At 38.4% G+C, this 19,484-nt stretch overlaps 1 protein-coding gene across 1 annotated transcript; it reads left to right on the top strand.

Annotated features, from left to right (window-relative positions):
- Positions 1–13,914: 13,914 nt before the first annotated feature.
- LOC122651441 (multicopper oxidase LPR1-like) lies at positions 13,915–18,395 on the top strand. The gene is made up of 3 exons (XM_043844824.1): positions 13,915–14,149; positions 15,904–17,358; positions 18,309–18,395. The coding sequence occupies exons 1-3, from the start codon at positions 13,943–13,945 to the stop codon at positions 18,360–18,362; spliced, it is 1,716 nt and encodes a 571-aa protein (XP_043700759.1). The 5' UTR covers positions 13,915–13,942; the 3' UTR covers positions 18,363–18,395.
- The last annotated feature ends 1,089 nt before the right edge of the window (positions 18,396–19,484 follow it).

The following is a 19,484-nucleotide window of genomic DNA, read 5'->3' as shown; positions in this document are numbered from 1 at the left end:
TCAAAGAAAGGGAGTCAATGAAGAACATCAAAGAAAATTGAAGAACAATGGCTATGACTTTGTGAACTAGAGGCTTTATTGAAGTGATTTTTCGATTTGTTATTTTTTTTATCTTCCCTTGAGTGATTTAAATCAATAATAATAATAATAATAAAGACTTCTCAAGTTGTTATTTTATAATGCATCAAGAAAAAAATATAATAAAACTTATATGATTCTATCATGGGATCTAAAAGATAAGAGCCGCTCCTTCCATGACTTCAAGTTTGAGATTTATGTAATATTCTCAAAGAAATATAAAAATAAAATAAAAAATAAGACTAGTACCAAATACCAATAACGATTTCTACCCAAAAAAACAAAAAACCAATTACGCCAAAAGCCATCAATTGCTCCCCCTTGAAAGCCAAATATAGCACATCGTTGCTTCCTGAATTGAAATGGGATCCATGGAATCGGATCCAAATCTGTCGATTCCTAGTCAATTTCTTTATAATCTATCCTGAATAGTACCGATTCGTGGGCTGATTCTTGATTTCTGAATCAATTTGATTTTTATAATAAAATAGCTTAGATTTTCGATTGCTGAATCGATTCAGGCGGATTCGATTCCCAATTACTGAACCGATTCAGATCGATTCAGATCCAATTCGAATCAAAATCCTCTCTGACCGATTCCGTTCCTCTTTTCAAGTTTTAACTTTGAAAACCTCGACTAAAAGGAATGGGGGAGGGGAGGTCAAAAGGAATGCCTTATGGCACAAATGTGAAAAAGAGTCGATCTGTTGACCACCTAGGGCTTGCTCTCTACTATTTCTAATTACTTACTAAAGCAATTTATGTTTTTTTTATTTCATTTATTCATAGAATAGTGATGTGACCGTGCGACACCGCCATATGCGACTTCGACATGGGTAATACTTTTAGCAAAATTTTTTGATAAGTAATTATATTAAAAAAACATAAAAAAGAAAAATTAAATATACAAAAAACCAAGAAGCCACGTTGAACCCCTTTAAAATATGCTTAAAGAGTGAAATGAGAGGCCCCTAATAAAAATAGAACATGCCCCACATCAACAAAAGAGTCAAAAATAAGAAAATTACAACCGATGATAGATACAGAAATCAACATCTCCTTAACCAATTTATAAAGTTCCTTTGCGAAGTCAAGTCTTCCTTTTTGCATTGTTGGTGATACCCCCTATGTATGACTTTTTTTTTTAAAAGACCATGAAATTATTTAAATCTCTGGTTTTCACAATTTAATGTTTGTAAAAAGTCCTTCAACAAGAATGTGTGGGACCAAACCCCCTTGTTTTTGCTGGCTTGGAGGAGAGCCGAATTGGAATGTGTGCACATGACAGATCCATAGTTGAAAAAATGTTTTTTCGACTTTGATTCACCTATTTTAAAAACTGATTGAATCGGGCGAATCATGTTTTTCTTTTTTATTATTTTTTTAATTATATATTCCTTTTTATCTTTCTTCAACTGAGGAAATAGGTAACACAGTAAGAACAAAAAAAGAAGCGAATATTGAAAATAAAAAATAACAATTATAGGGTTTTGTTTAATTGTAGATCCAACTTATGGTCTATGAATAGTACATGACCCAATAAAAGTAAAACCAGACTAGACGAGTTTCACATGACTCAAGCAAAAACACCAAGTCAATAAAAACTCATAATGACTCAGACCTAATCTGGACATTTCTTATACTTGGGTGAGTTATCATGACTCATGACCAGGTTTCATATTTTTTTTTTTTTTACTCAGACTCGAGTGACTCGTTCAAGTCAAACCCTAGTTTTCAAACTGTTGTGATGAGACCCATGCTTATTTGAATCTCGAAACAAAAGCCACAAAAACCACAAGCCAAAGGCCAAAAGCCTAAGAATCCATTCACTAGATATTAACAATAGACAAATAACACATCATACTTCCATGTGGCACTATACTAACACACTGTGTGGTTATCCATAGATATCATATGAACTTGCTCATACTGATGAAAAACCTTTTTCCCTCTATTATTCTACATTTGGATAATTTCTAAAGTCAATAATTCCAAAATAAAAAATATTTCCCAACTTATTATTTTTTAATTTTTTAATAAAATATAAATAAACCTTCTGAGATTCCATCATGGGATCATAAGACTTTCATTATCTTAAGTTGAGGATTTAAATAATTCATGTCCTTTCAACAAAAAATAAAAAATCACACAAGGCCGTCACCTGCAATGCCACTAATTCATGTATTTTTTTGCAAATAAATATATGTATTTTCTTAATGCATAGCATATAGCAATCTTTCATCAATGGTTCTCAATTGTTGTTTCCAAATTAGAATGCAAGGGATGACTTGTTGGATTGGGTTCTTCTCTTGGAGGGTATCACCCAATGAGTGCTGAATGAGGTATTCAACGGTTGGGTTGTGCCGGACATATCCCTACGTACGTGTGTTCAATCAGTCGTTAAGATGTGTATGGCACAGTCTAACCGTTGGATGCCTCATTGAACAATCATTGGGTGATGCCCTCCAAAGAGAGGAGCCGAATCCTGACTTGTTTAGGTTATGCCAACTGAGCATGTATGGTAAACCAACACCGTATACCTAATTAACAGGTATGAGGCTGCAGCAAGAAGATAGATATGAAATCATTAAAAAATAACAAAGTGGAGTGGGTATGCAAAAAGACACCCAATTACCTACCACTGTATTCCTTTTCTAGCAAAACTCAAGACCCCGGGCGGCCCTCACTTTTCTTAATGAAAATAAAATAGACTGGAGATTAAGAGTGTGACATCCCATTTGTAATATTAAATGGCGGAGACAGAACCTAACTATTTGTTCATTGATATGATTTCTGCAAACAACCGCTAGCTTGTTTGATTGGTGGCTTGTCGAGTGCATTCCCCTCTTTCCCCCCCCCCCAGGTCAGGAGGTCAAGGTATCGATTCTGCTAGATTGTATATTATATCAAAAAGGCATCTTCTTACTAAACCCAACCTCCTATACTTTAATAGGTAGGGACTGCAACAGGGTTGGGTGGCCGAGTTTTCTAAAACTCCAATCAGGGGCCATGGTCTGATATTTAAAGTTTATAATATATATAGTATATCAATATATATTTTACAGTATAACTTAAAGTCCGGCCGGCCTACCCCGAGGCCTCAACCCTGACCCGACCTAACCCTGACTCAGGGCAAGAAATTTTCAGAACTGACCCGCCCTCAGGGTCAGAAATCTCAGCTCAGAACCTGTTCAGACACAGGGCAGGTTCGGGCCAACAAGGCCAAACTTGCACCCCTATTAACAAGTATAAGGTGACAAGCTTGCATAAGAGCTTACCTTTTGTAATATGATCTCCAAATGTCAAGTAATTATTTGAGATTTTTTGATAATGTTAATTTTGTTTGGAAAACTTGGATAGTTAGAGAAATGGTAAAGAAATTCTCTAAGTGATGTGCGATACAATTGAGATCAAAAAAACAAATTTGACATGTGGTGTATCAATAGAATTCTCTTTGATCATACGATATTTTCATTTTTTTTTTTTCTTTTAATATTTTTTTAACCCTCTCCTTGTAAGACTAGAGATTTAGGGAGCGTGGGGATGAATGAATATTGTTTTCAATAGATTTAGGCAGCGTTTGGTATGCATTCTAAGCGGATTTCACATTCTCAGATGATAAAATAGTTGTTTTTATTGTTTGGGAATGCGTAATCGACCTAGAATGCATACCAAACACAGCTATAGGTTTTTTTTTTTGCCTTTCCCAGATGGCGAGGACACATGTTTCTCTGGGCCATGCAAGGTATCTTTGGAGCAGATTTATAGCTGAGGCTTAAATTTTGTGGACTTGCTTATACATAAAACCTTTTTTCTTCTCTATAATTCAACTAATTCAGCAAAAAATAAAAAAAAAAATAACGATTATGGAGGTTTATATATAAGGTTTAGCATCTTTTTTTTTTTTCTTTTTTCATGTACTGTTCACCTGCTTGGGCCAAGCGTACGCATGCTATAATGGGACATTATGTCCACAGGTTTTAACATTACATAGTTTTTTGTCTAATTTTATTGAGAATGGATCTAATATATGGGCTAAAAAAAACACTCTTTGAGTTTTATTTTTTATTTTTTGGTAAACTCTCTTGGAGTTTTATTAACAGGTACTTCGGCCTTCATACTGATTAAGGACCATTTAATTGAGATTTTTGAATTTTTACCAAAAGAATAAAAAAAATGAGATTTTTGAATAATGGAACCAATGGTATCGTTTAATAATTAATTGGTCATGGTTTCCATATATATAACTATATGATGGATTAGTTAATTGGTCAGTTCTATTCATGGCCTCAAGAGTCGGAACCAATTTCGATCCAGATTCCAGACCGGTTAACTGGAATCTGACCACCTTTTAGTTTCTATTTCTATTTGTTTTATTTAATTTTTAATTCTCTCCTCATAAGGTTATATGTGTTTTGAAGATGAGTTTTGACCGTGAATAGATAAATATAAGATAGGAGCAGCCAGAAGTCAAATTTCAAGACCTAATTCCATTAAGGGTGCATCTGTTTGTAATCATATTTTTTTATCCTTGGAAACATGAGGTGTCAATTATTTAAGGTGTCTAAATATGTAATTTTAACAGCCCTATCCTGTCATCAAGCGTCGTGGCTTCGCCCTCGATACTCTCACTGGCTCGCACACAGCTCCTTCCCTACCCCGACACTCGTCTCCCTCTCTCTCTGAGTCTCTCTGCTCTCTCATGTTTTTGCTCCCTGGAATTCTTCTCACTTTCTCTGTCTACATCCATGGTCCTCTTGCTCTATACCTCTATTTCATCGTATCCTTCGCCTCATCTCTCTGACCTCTCTCTGTCTCTCTCTCTCTCTCTCTGTGGTTATTGGGAAAGAATATTTGTCCCTGTACCTAGAGTCCAGATCGAGGTGGCCAGGGGGCCGGTACACAGCACAGATAGGAGACCCATAGTCCAGGGAGAGACTATGGCGGAACACCGCCAAGGATGCCTCCAACGCCTACGACTGTGCTGCTCATGCCATGCGAGGCCTCAAGGTCCATACCAACTTCGTCTACCCGGCCTCCTAGGCACTCGCAAAACGTATCTTCGTCCGACTAATCTAATAACGAGCAATGAGCAAGTACCTATGGACTATCCGGTCATGTCTGAAAAATGCTACAAGAGTTAATTCAGATCCCTGAGCTTCTTGATATCTGCAGAGCGCTTGAACTCCACCGCGATTGAAATCGTAGCTAGGTTTGCATTCAGAAATAGGAACAGATGAAACTGTGTACTTTGGTGTGGAGTTTTTTTATTCCCGAGTTCATTTTTTTTTATTTTTTCTGTTCGTATCCTCCCTTATAGTTCTACCTCAGTGCTGGCTTCTATTGTCAGATGCAAGATCGATAGGGGAAATCAATCTCCTAAATTGATTCGAGGAGATCGAATACCATGAGGCCCCATTGATGGGTGGAGGAAGCCTGGGCCCGGTGGCCCACGGGATCGGTTTCTTATTTCCAAACCCTTGTAGTCCTTCTTTGATGGTTATTTCAGTTCAAAAAAGAAAAAGAAAAACTTTCAGTAATCCATGAATCTAGTACTTAACCAGTATAGTGAGTATGAATTAGTGTTGCCAAGACTTCTCATGTGTAAGAGGAATGCAATTTTATCTGGTTTGACTTTAGGGTTCATCTTCCCCAAATGGTTTAGGGTTTGAAAAATCTTAAACCATTTGGGGAAGATAAAGGTAATTTGGTTATTTTATTCTTTAATTTTGGTGGATTTTTATTAGAAGGGCATTTTAGTTATTAGATTCCCTGAAACTAACGTCTAACCCAAATTAACAGACTGGACCAAAGTGCTATTGTTTTGAAAGTAGGGGTAATTTGCAATTAGAAAAGGTTTAAGGAGCATTTGAACAAATGGGCATTTTCAGGAGGGCATTTGTTATAAACCCATAATTTAACATATAGAAAAGGGAAATTCTCTATGGTCTATGGTATCTGTTGATGGCAAACGTATTGTGCCTAGTAATAGAGTGATTGGGGAGATTCCAAACACAAGATATCTAGGAAATGGTCTTGATTAGCTATGTGAAGTATTCTAGACTCATTTAATCATAAGGCTTCCCATGCAATGTTATTTTTCTCTTTGAATAATCCATTTCTTTTTTATAAGGAGTATAATTTTACAACATAATTTCAGCCCAATCCGACCAATCATGTTGCAGATATTTGTGTCATCCATAGATTCTATAATGAACTTCTAGAATGTACTTTTTCCTTCCTATTTCATGGGTTTACCTACTCTCAAGGGCATCTTGTGGCCTTGTGGGGGGACATAGCCATCATGTTAGGGAGAATATTAAGAAGTGGAAGCAGCAAAAAGTTCTTTGAAAATCCCACATGGGCCTTCCTATCAAATCCATATAATTGTATCACATAGAAGATAATGTGAGAATAATGATGGGTAAAAAGATAAGATATGGGCTGGCCCATCTACACTTTACACTTCTCAAAGGCTAGTCTTAGAAGATGAACTACTAACAATTGTAGAATGCCATGAGCATAGCAGGGTTTAGAAACCCGGAATCGGGACTCGAAATGTGAGTGAAGGAAAAGTACATTCATCTAGGGTCATAAATACTCTGCCCCTACAGTATGAAGTCGATAGTACACTACCACCACCCCAACGAGTCAGCTTAGTTGGCAAAAGACCAACTCCTCAAATAAGAGGTCATGAGTTCAAACCACATTGGGGCCTATCCCGGACCAGGATCCTCTGCAGTACCGCTGGGGGGCGCACACCCGACGGTACTGCAAAGGATTTTTATCTAGCCTATCCCCATCTCCTATCCCCCCACCCTATTAAAGCTCTCCAATTCCAAAAAGATAGTACACTACCACTATTCAATACCATCCACACATCATCCAAACCTAATCCCTTGACCGTGGTTAAAGGTATACCGCCTCTTAAAATTTCTATGGAGAAGAAAAAAAGCATTCAATATATTCTTTCTTAGACAGAATTTCCCTTCACCCATGATTCTTTCACCCACTTTTTTTCTTTACCAAAAGCAGATTTTTAAGGCTCTTAATCATTTAGTTAAGGAAGAAGACCCAAAAGATAAAGGGATATAATTCCATTGATTAAAGTCATCACAAAGCTAATTAAGGAATACTTTATAGCTAGAATTCATGGGCAAAAGCTTTTTCTCCTTGAGCAAACACAATATTCTTTACTGCTTGATAGTCAGGATGAGGTCCACCATAATCTAAATGGACTCTACAACAACACCTCATAATGCACCACTTACTTACTAACTTGGCCCAGCCCAAACAGGTTGGTTGGTGATGAAAATGTCAACTTCATAGATTTCTATGAGCCTTACGATGAGCCTTACATTCCAATCATTTATCTGAAAAATAATTTTTGGGTCGGTGTCCATGTGCGTGGGGTCAATGAAAGCATGTGCGTTAGCATCATGGAAGTGGAATTTTCATCTTTCATGGGGGGCAGGACAGTCATTTTGCCCTCTCTATATCTGGGTGTGGGTGATACAATCCCCCACAAAGAACGTTTCTCCATAATTTTTTATTTTTATCCTTCACCCAAGGTTTTAGTATCGGTCTTCGTTGATACCGATATTAATCTAGATACAGATTGGCCTAATTTGAATGCACGCATCCACCTATTTTTATTTTTTCTTTTTTTTGGTATCATGTTGGTAATAGGTCGGCCACCGCTCTGACTGCATGCAGCAGTTAACCTCCATCACAGTGGTCAACTGGCTTGAGACGTCAAAGTTTACAGTTCACCCCAGCTCGTGACCACTGAGCCAACCCCTTGGGAAGAAATCCTCTCCAACAAGCATCTGATGGATGGAGGAATTCGGGGTGCGTGCTAAGATGCTCCCAGCCATTGGATGCACACTAGAGAGAATCCGGGTCTAACCTCTTGGGTTATGAGATCCTTTCTTGAAGTGTATCAAATCTCAAAATAAAATGATATGGCAATTGCAACTCAACCAACTTAATACAAAGGAAAATGAGTAAACATGGAAGGAGAGGAGACCCTAGTACTATAATGAGATTGAGTTGAAGACTTATTAGGTACTTGACCGATATGCTAAAACCTCCAAAGTTGATGGAACACGTTGAATCAATCCCTTTAACCTATTAGGTTGGTCCAATCTAGTGTATGTACACTAGGTCGAGCCCCATTAGACACATAACAAGACCTAGGGTCACGAGTTTTGATTAACAATGAGACTAAAATCCCTAGTGAGAAGCAATTGGGGATATTGATTACTAAAACAATGCCATCTACTCATTATGTGAGGGAGTGTATAAGAAGAAATTTTCACTTCGGCATAGGATACCATATGAGTGTCCATGACTTTTCGTGGATTTCATAGTAGTTTCAGCAGAGATTCCTACTGGATATTCTGATATATTTAATCAAACACCATGCATGCATGCATGGTGTACAATTTGTCTGCCTGCCACTCTTTATGAGTGCGCATCGTTTTCATTTTCCTTCTTCTTCTTTCTTCATTCTTCTCTTTTTGGGTTTCGTCGTTTCCTTTTTGCCTTTTTATCAGATTCCTTAGACCAGTTCTCCTACATCTTTTCCAATTCTTCTTTTGTATGTAAAGATGAGCTTGAGAGATTCCCCCCCCCCCCCCCTTCCTTTTTATGAGATCGCTGGGCTACCATTTTAAAACATGGCAATAGTCTTATCGAGTTGGGTGTAGTTTCAATCCAAGATTAATTATGTGAGAATCGTTTGAGGTGGCACGGTCATGTCCAACGAAGGTCTAGAAATGTCCTAATAAAAAGAAGTGATTTGATTCAGATTGAAAACCTAAATTAATCATAGGAGAATTACAAATGAGTGGCGTCCATTCATTCTTAGGGTTAACCTCATTCCACTCTTATTCAAAATGGAATCTTAATATAATTTCCAAATAACAAATAGAAATTATTTATATTAAAAAATTATGAAAAATTACGTAGATCCACTAGATAAGAAAAAGTATTACAAAACAAGTAAGTTTCTTTTCTTATCTAATAGATCTAGAAAATTGACCTTATTTATCTCTAACTAAAAAATTCTTATCTAATAGTCGATCGAGAGATAGAGAGAGATGAATGGATGTGATAATGTTGTTATCTATTTTGTTGCTAGTGATGGAGCTCCAAACACCCTCATGCGTTGCTGCCTATGATTATATATTGCCTTCACTTTTAGAACATGAAAAATGAAGTCGGAGTATATGGGTTTTTCAGTAAAATCCCAGGGTATAAATATTTATTGTTTCTCACATCGGCAAATAATATTCACCTAGGGCCCCATTGCAACCACAACGGTGTTCTTGATATTGTGAAGATTTTACACGTATCAATTCTTCGATCTTGGATGACTTTATATACTTAGGTAGGCGTTTTTTACCTAACAACTTCAGTTTTTAGGGGCACGAGCACATCATTTTGTCCTTAACACGTGAAGGGGACTGTTGGGAGTAAGAAGTATTGGGAATTGCATGTCCAAGATTAGTAAACCGACCAGCCTTCAAGTTAGGCCGATATATGTACTTGGGAGGCATCTCCATTAGTGAACTTAAGCTTTTAAGTAGGAAACAGGAAAGCTACTACAGGTTATTCGTGGTAGTCGAAACAAGGAAGTAGAGAAGAACCGAGTTTCAGATTGTCTTCTAAACCCAAAATCTATTTTAAGAATACATACCAAACACTGCCTTAGTTTTTTACTTGATTGTTTTTTTCCCATAGATATCAGCAACAAATACTTCAGCTTCACCGGGATTCTAGTGGAATCCACCCCTACAAGAGATTTCAAATGGAATGCCAATATGGCAAGAGAGGTGGGTGGTTCTTTTCCAAGTCCACTTGGTCCAATTTCTAAAAACACTGATTACCATAACTCATAGAGAAATATTTATGCAATATGATCTTGTTAATTAAAATTATGGAAAAAAAGAACCCAATGGGAGGCGAAATATGACCTAGCAGTGTGGCCCATGCACATAGACAGAATGGGAGGCGAAATGACCGCCCTGCCCCAGTAATGCAAAAAATCTCATCCCTATTGATTCTATTGCGCATATTGTGATTCGCCCCAGCACTGGTGCAAGGACCACGCTGCCAGGCAGAGAACCCTCTCTCTAAACTAATAATATTCATAAGGGATAGGGTTTCCCACGCTGACAATGTGAGAAAGAATCTACACACTTCAACAATAGTTGTCTTGAAAAAATATCATTCATATGGGACTCACATATTCAAAATAAGAGCGAGAATAATAAAAAAACTCATGTGAGAGAATAATAATAAAAAAAGGTGGCTATCATTCACATGAGGTTATATATTCATAGTAAGAGAGAGGGAGAGAGAATAACTAAAGCCCCATGTAGGAGAGAAATTGATTCACTCATGAGTTTACAAAATTACTGTCAAACCCCTCCTGAAATTAAAAATGGGATGCTAATATATATTCATACATTCACTGACCCCAATGCTGATGTAGGACTTACACAACCAAACTGCAATCTCTTGTCCTATTCTTAAATCTTATCTTAAGTACGTAGTTTATTTTCTAGACCAACACATTACGTAATTACCCCTCGTCAAATCACCCAAAAAAAATAAGAAAAATACCCACCACAAAACAGACTAGCGGACTGCAATGGTTAGAAACTAACTATTCAACCCGTGATTGTCTGATTGATAAAACACTGCCCTTTTTGTTTTCTTGCGTTTTTGGGGAAACACAGAAACCTCACTTTAGTCCAAATCAGATAACGATGCTTCCTTCCAATTCTCACCAGCCTATGGTCCACACTACATACTTTTTTTTGTTTTTTGTTTGGTAAAGTCCACACTACATACTCAAACCGCCATTCCTCTGGGATCAGGGTTTTAAAACCCTCCAACGGATTACCGATTCGGATCGGAATCAGCTGGAATCGGTCCAATTAACCCTTGAAACAACTTGAAAAGATAGAAATAGAGGAATCTCGCCGTGAATATTCCGATTCAGAGCGGCAATATCAGTCTTAGTCGATTTACATACGAATTGACCGATTCCCCATCTGATTCACCGATTTTTGAAATCCTGTTTGATGTATATATTATAAAAAACACAAAGTGAAAACAATATTTTGAGCCATCTAAAAAGGGTCCTCTGGCAATCTCTCTCTGCATATATCTTTTTCTTCACATGATATGATTCCCTGTCTTTTCATATATACTAATCTAGCGTTGGGTTCCTCTGTAGCGCGACAGGGAATGTAGCGCACATTCAACGGCCCACAATGCTTAGGCACGTGACCCAACACCCCTCCATGTGTTTGTTTTCTACGGGTGAAGAAAAACTTTCGCCTATTTCCTTTATGGGAAAAAGAAGGATGTCAAGTTGTGACACGTACGCCTGACACAAGATGGATGAAATGATATGATTGCCCCACCCATGTTGGAAGCCTCTACGTGTGTTCTCATTGGCCCTGCTCTTGTGCAGGCCACACAGCTCGGTAGTGATCCCCTTCCTTTCTTTATTTGTATTAAACTTTGAATATGTAAGGTAAAATTAGCAAATATTATGCAAAAAAGATATTTTCTTTGACTAGTTCACTTGATTATACCATGGGGTAGGGTGATTTGGCCATTCCTAAAGTTTGGATATGTATAGAATCTTCTGGATTGGTTAAGTACTGTAAAATTCCAACTCCAAATTCAATCATTTACTTTTACATATATATTCCTTACTTGTCCAAACATTAAATACACTTTTCTAATAATTCTTCAATCTTTTAATACTTTAGCATGCAGTTGACTCCTTTTGAATTAAAACTTGACATATGAATAACCTACCACATAGCAGAAAATAGAAGTTTGTTCATTTACTTTTATAGAGGTGCCATAGAGAGAAACTACACTCTTATCAGACAAAATACCAAAGAAAGACAATTTGGGGGGTGTTTAAACTTTAAAGGAAAGAAAGACTATTTTTTAAGGCACTTATTTTTTTGATAATGGGAATGGAAGCCCAGAAACCTGATTGGATGGCCTCTCTTAATTAGCGTGGGCATCTTAGCCTTCTTATAGTGATGGATCCATTTTATGATTTTATGGAAGGGAGAAGATTCCCCACGATGCCAAAATGGGAAGAATTTGCATGCCACACTAACGAATATTGTTGTGACAAAGGTATCATCCACATGGGGCTCGCATATTCCAAATAGGAGACAGAAAATAATAAAAATACATGTGAAAGAGAAATTGCAATATTACTCGAGTGTCATGGGATCGGGCACCTCTCTTGTGAGCCTAGTGCCTAGGGAGTGCCAATGAGGCATCCAACGACACTAGGCTGTTGGGCATACAGGGATGTGAGCCTACGTGGGGCCCAACGCACATCCCGACGTGCCCAACAGCCCAGTGTCGTTGGATGACTCACTGGGCACTCCTTGGGCGTTGAAATCGCAGGAGAGGAGCCGAAACCAGCATCGTGGGAAAGTTTTATCTCTTGTGTAGAGACAGGGTCCCCATGACACCAATGTGGGGAGGAATATGCATGTCAGACCAATAGTTGTCCTGATAAAGGTATTACCATATGAGTTTGCATACTAAGCTAGTTACTAGGATAATTGAGTTTCCATACTAATATAGTTACTAGGATAATTGAGATAATTGATTCTCTCTTATCAATAACATAATCTTAGGAGTAATTCTTGGTGATTGACCCATGTAATCGGATGTAATCCTTTGTGTATATTGATACCTCAATATCAATGGAAAGTATCCCATTCAATCCAATATCCTTTGTGTTATATGATTGATATGGTATCAGTCTAACAGAATTTGGGCATGATTCTCTCTTATCAATAACATAATCTTAGGAGTAATTCTTGGTGATTGACCCATGTAATCTGATGTAATCTTTTGTGTATATTGATACCTCAATATCAATGGAAAGTACCTCATTCAATCCAATATCCATTGTGTTATAGGATTGATAATAGCGCACACATATTTAGTTAATAAATTATGGGAAAATTTTCCCTTGTTCAAGGTAAAGGGTTCCCACAATGTCAGTGGGGAGGGAACATCACACCAATGGCTGTTCTGAAAAAGTTATCATCCGCATGGGGTCTACATATATATTTAGATTTAGACTAAAAGAGAGAAAATAAGAAGAAAAAAAAAATCTAGGGAAAAGTATTATGGCGATACGCCCATGTGGGAAGGAAATCGGTATACTAAGACACATAAAAATGGAACCCACTCACTCTCTCCCCTCCGAAATGCCCCTTGTTTGAAGATTTGATATATAGAATCCTCTTACACCCGAATTAGTAGTCGATCGGGTGTTGAAGGGAACTCATGATCTCTCCCAAAAATCTATGTAGAGGGAAGTTGCAAACTGGCGTTGTGGAGAGGTTTTTCCTTTATCAATGGGAGAGGTTTTCGATGACGCGAATGTAAAAAAGAATCTGCACGTCACACCAATGACTGTTTTGAAAAAAGCATCATCCACGTGGAGGATGACCGACTAGATTATTTTTCAGAAATAAAGTTTAGTGTTGTGATGGGCTTTAAGATACCCAATACTTGATCCCTGGTTGGCCATTGAGGTAACCAAAGGTACTGGGAAACTAGTTTAGTGTTGCACAATAAAAGGAGAAAGAAAGAAAGAAAGAAAGATAGATAGAACTCACCTACTTATTCCTTTTCCACTCTTCCAGAATAATATCTTCCTAATCTTTCTTTTTCGTGGAATTTAGTTGTCTACAACTCTCCAAGACATATTTTCTCAGGTTTCTCTTCCTATCCTATTCTCTCTACACTCCAAGCCTCAAACGAAAAGAAGATTTTAGCTGAGAAACTAGCCATGGAGGTCTTTCTGTTTCTTTTCTTATCTTTAACTCTCTGGGGACCTGCAAACAGTGCGTGGTCTGATGACAAATTGATAAGCCCCTCTAGGTTGGAAATGTTTGTTGATGTGCTTCTTGACATGCCCAGAGTCCAAGGCTTCGACATTAGAAATGGTGTTCCTGTCCCCAAAACCCTCAAGATCGGCATGTACCCCAAAAGATGGGTGAGCAAACAAATCTTTCTGATTCTTGCTTCTTCTTCTTTTTCTTCTCTCTTATTGCTTCAATCTTCAAACATGTTTGATATTTTAATTTCATCTGGTCTTGGTTTCAAGTTCAAAAAAAAAAAAAGCTTTAACATGAGAACTCTGGTGTGGAGACCAAGAAGCATGAGATGAGCCTAGGGTTGTGTGTTGCTTTGTTCTATATGTCATGGAATCAGAATTGTTTAAAATATGCAATCACATGTGCACCCTGGCTTGTTTCAGTATCATTACTTGGCCTTTTTAATTTAGCTCTCTTTACTTTATTAGTGGAAAGCTAATGAAAAGTGACTTTTACCATGATGGCTTGTCTCATCTTTCTATTCCCTTTTTCTCTGATAGGGGGAGAAGGAGAAGGAGGAGAAGGAGGTATTAATTAAAATTCTCTGCAGCAGTATAGGCGGGGCGGCGGTGCATATCCGGCGGCACAGTAGAGGTTATTTGTTTCACCTGGCCTCTGCTGCGTCATCGGATGTTGCACCGCCAGATCCTGGGCAGCTTCCTTCAGTAGTTCAGTCCATCTCAGTTATGGCTTAGCTTTTGTATCAAAGATTTAAATTTTGCTGTGAAGGGTATAGGACCATAGTGGCTACTTGCTACTGCTTTTGCTTCTTTTCATCTCTGGCAGAGAACTAGTTTTCCATTACTTAGTAGCCTTGGTGACATAGAGCCAAGCAGGGCAGCAGAATGGGGGATTGAATTGCCATATTGGGATCTTACCACTGCACCACACATTTGGTTTGGCTAAGGCTGTCGATTAGATGGTTCTTAATCAAATCCGGTCCTAAGGGGTCAATCCTAGAACCGATTTGGACTATCCGGTTCTGGTTCGTTAACGGTTCTAGACCCTCAAACAAATCCAACATTCCTAGTAAATACCGCATAATCTTATTTAAGTATTAACTAGGATTAAATATGTATCTTAAATAGTCCTAGCGGTTCTGGGTCCAATTGGTTCCTTGTTGGTCTTTTGGTTCTAAAACTATTGTCGAGTTAAGAGTGGATTGAAGACCGAGTTGATAAGGGTTGTGTGGTTAGGAACAGTAGATGGATTTGTCCTTCCCAATCTAACCTGACTCAATCCATGTTTTCTTGCTCTTCTTATCCTCGGTTTATGTGGTGCTTTAGTGGTCAATATTCTTCACCCAAATTAGTTTGACTAAAATGTTGAAGAAGTGATTAACTTTGACTGGTAAATCGAAAAGAGAGAAAATAGGATAGGAAAGAAAGGGACTTCTTTTTTTTGTCATTCAAAGTTTTACTTAGTTGGATTCTCTTGTGATTCATAAATGTACTGGTACAAGTAGTTAAAGAATTAACCATTACTACTAATTTCTCTACTTAGCTATTAATTAACTACATCTCAAATAACTGTATTCCTATAACCAAGGACTCGGTTACATCTCACTCACTCAGTCTTTCCTTTCCTTTCCTTTCCTTTCCTTTCCCTTATCTCACCCTCATCCACTTCAACTGTATATCTCAGTTTCTTATCATTGATTGAGTTCTCTCTTATCACAACTATCTCTTACCCTTATCAACATCTAAGTGTACATACAGTGTAGTAACCTAAGATCAAGGAGTGAATCAACTCCATTCTCTTTTATAAATTCATAATCATACGGCAATACAAGACACATGCTTGAATACTCAAGTTATCCAGTCTTCTAATCTCAACTAACACTAAACAGTTTTACTTTCGGTTTTGCTTGTAGAAATTTCACATGGACTTACCTGCGACAAGAGTATTTGCCTACGGTACTACCAAGTTCACAGCAACGGTGCCTGGCCCGACAATCGAGGCTCTTCAGGGTATCAAAACCCATGTGACGTGGCAGAATCACCTTCCTCTAAAACACATCTTACCATGGGACCCCACCATCCCAACTGCCATACCCAACAACAAAGGTGTCCCTACGGTCGTCCACCTTCATGGTGGTATTGGTGAGCCTCAGAGCGATGGCAGTTCGAAAGCTTGGTTCACAGCTGGATTTAGAGATACGGGCCCCACCTGGTCCAAAAAGACTTATCGATACCACAATCTTCAACAACCGGGAAATCTATGGTACCATGATCATGCGATGGGGTTGACTAGAGTCAACCTTTTGGCTGGTCTGATTGGGGCCTACATCATCCGTCACCCTAAAATTGAAGCCCCACTTGGACTCCCTCAAGGAAATGAATTCGATCGTCCGTTAGTAGTCTTTGATCGTAGCTTCCGCACAGATGGCTCTCTGTACATGAACTCCACTGGAAACAACCCCTCCATACACCCACAGTGGCAACCGGAGTATTTCGGCGATATGATCATTGTGAACGGCAAAGCTTGGCCTCGTATGACGGTACGCCGTAGGAAGTACCGATTCCGTATTATCAATGCTAGCAATGCCCGATTCTTTAGATTCTTCCTCACCAATGGTATGAGATTTATCCACGTAGGATCTGATTCGGCGTATCTAGCACGACCAGTCATGGTGAAGAAGCTTCTCTTGGGCCCATCTGAAATTGCTGATGTCATTATTGACTTTTCAAATTCAACATCAGAGTGGGTAATCTTAGCCAATGATGCAGCATATCCATATCCATCAGGTGATCCGACGGATGAGATCAATGGGAAAGTAATGAAGTTTGTGATCAAAGGGCAGCGTGAGGTTGATATGTACCGTGTACCAGCGGAGTTGATCAAATATCCTGCTCCTGATGTATCCAGTGCTTCGACCACACGATACATCGTGATGTATGAGTACACGAGCAGCATCGATGAACCAACACATCTGTATATTAACGGTAGATCATATGAGGAGCCTGCAACTGAGATGCCAAGAGCTGGGTCCACTGAGATTTGGAACGTGATCAATCTGACGGAGGATAATCATCCGTTGCATATACATCTGGGATTGTTTGTAGTATTGAATCAGACGGAGCTGGTGAATGTTGACGAGTTTAGAGAGTGCATGATGAAGATGAATGATGCGGTCAAGTGCCAAGTGAGGAAGTATGCACGTGGCAAGCAGATAAGGGTGCCAACGCATGAGAGGGGATGGAAGAATGTGTTCAAGATGACACCAGGTTGTCTGACGAGGATCCTAATTAGATTCTCATATATCCATTCAAATGCATCTTATCCGTTCGATGCGACAGCAGAACCAGGCTACGTGTACCATTGCCATGTAAGTTCCTTGGTTCCTTTTTTTTTCTTTCACCAAAAACGTCCCCAGTCAGATGGGTTTGACCATCCAGATCATGGTTTTAAATCGGGAATCTGATCAGTGAATCGGTCGATTTCCACCACTCCTAATCATTGTTTCTTGAATTGGAATCGGTTCAGCGAAATCAACCGAATCCTGATCATTTTCTTTATAATTGATTTTTATCACCTCAAATCCGGTGCAACTGAAAGGTGCATCGGGCGGTGCACCTTATCGGGCGGATGTCCGACACGAGGCAGCTCGGACTTTCAACGATCTGAAACCAACATAGTCAATGAGCTCAAATCGTTAGATGTCCGAACTGCTATGTGTCATACATCTACACTAGCACTGCCACACTGCGGAGCTATAGGAAATTGGAGAGAATAATTTTCCGCATGTGCACCGTCCGATGGACCTTTTAGGTGCAATGGGCAGTGCACCGGACTTAAGAAGACAAAGAGCCCTTTATAATCCATCTTGAATCGGACTGATTCATGGGCCGAATCTCGATTCCTAAATCGATTCTGTTTTCACCATAATTTGGCTAGATTCTGATCTGAATCCTCTTTGATCGATTCCCAATTCTAAAAACCTTGATCTAGATCCCAGACCATGGTTTTAGGTATTAGTATAATCATGTCGGACATGATCGACACCAATGCTTAATCAATACAAATCTGCCGATACCATACTAAAACCCAATTCCTTTGTCATTTAAGGGGCAAAAGCCGCAAAATGGTAGGATAATGACCTATCAGTATTGGTGTCGGTGCGACCGATACCAATGCCGATACCGTGAATTAAAACCATGTCCTAGAAATCACATGAATTGATTACTAAACTAACATTAGGAATAAGAATACAAATAGGTATTGTTCTTTGAAAAACACTGGGGATTTAAGATATTTTCTCTTTCTCCTCATCAGCAGATACTGGATCATGAAGACAATGTGATGATGCGGCCTCTGAAGATCATCAGTTGAGTAGTTAGGTTAGGTAAATACCATGCATAGATATAGCCCGGAAAAGGGCCAAAAAACAAAAAAGAGTAATAGTATCATCAAACAGGCCGCCTTATTTATGAGTTTGGTTTCTCTGCACGTACGTGTGAGAAGCAACTACCTGTTCTAATTTTGCTATTTACAAGGAGAGGAGGATTATTTATGAAAATAAAAGAAACATATGATTGGCTTTGAGATGTACGTTCACCTGTATATACGTACAAATGATCCATGTTCCTTATGAGTTTATATGCTTTTTTTTTGGTTTAGGAGAAAGGAGGGTTCATGGACTAAGGTTGTCCCAACAGGGAGGAGGAGAAAAAGTGGCTCTTGTGTGGACAATGGTAATTCAATTCAAAATTGGATTTACAGTCATATAGAGGATACTATCATTATCACAGAACCATGAGCTTAATTAGTCATCTTTAGGGCTTGTAATGGGAAGGGTAGTAATATCAATTGATGAGCAACAAAGTCCATATCATGGAATTTGGCCTTGATTTTTTTTATATTTTTTTTGATAGGTAATTTGGCCTTGATTCCTTGACAAACTATGATATTTGTAAGATTATAAAGATCTATATAATTCAAGAGAGAACGATGGACATACAGCTCGTCTATATAGACATCATACACACCAAGAGGAGGAGAAGGGGTTTCGATTGATTATGAATTATATAAGGGGAGCCCATACATTAAATGAAGAAAGAGGAGAAAAAGATGTGAGAGAGCATGTATTAGGAGTTTTGAAGGTATCCTTCATTTTAGTTCAATTAGTTAGATGATACAAAGGACTCACATAACCCACATACAACACTTGCATAGTGGTTACAATAACTAATAGTAATGGATAATAACTTGTAATAACTACTAAGCTCAACACCCACCTTCCTACTAACTCGACATAACGAGCATTTTAATTTCATATATTACTACATATATAACCATCATAGTATCCTTACGTAAGTACTCCCCGATGCCCATGTATCTTAGCTACGCACCTAACAATCCTTCCCCTTCGAAATTGTCCTCATACTCAAGGACAAACCAAAGTGGTTGTTGTTAGAATGGCTAGATCATATAGGAAAATCTATTCAAATGATC

This window comes from Telopea speciosissima, chromosome 2 (genome assembly GCF_018873765.1).
Source record: "Telopea speciosissima isolate NSW1024214 ecotype Mountain lineage chromosome 2, Tspe_v1, whole genome shotgun sequence".
In the NCBI taxonomy this organism is placed as follows: domain Eukaryota; kingdom Viridiplantae; phylum Streptophyta; class Magnoliopsida; order Proteales; family Proteaceae; genus Telopea; species Telopea speciosissima.
The sequence above is the reverse complement of the archived record's forward strand: the minus strand, read 5'-3'. Positions and strand labels throughout refer to the sequence as shown.

Excerpts from the sequence above, each read along its gene's own strand:
- LOC122651441 (XM_043844824.1), top strand. The coding sequence starts at position 13,943 with ATGGAGGTCTTTCTGTTTCTTTTCTTATCTTTAACTCTCTGGGGACCT. Across the intron at positions 14,150-15,903 it reads GCATGTACCCCAAAAGATGG|AAATTTCACATGGACTTACC; the intron begins GTGAGCAAACAA and ends TTTTGCTTGTAG. Across the intron at positions 17,359-18,308 it reads GCTACGTGTACCATTGCCAT|ATACTGGATCATGAAGACAA; the intron begins GTAAGTTCCTTG and ends CCTCATCAGCAG.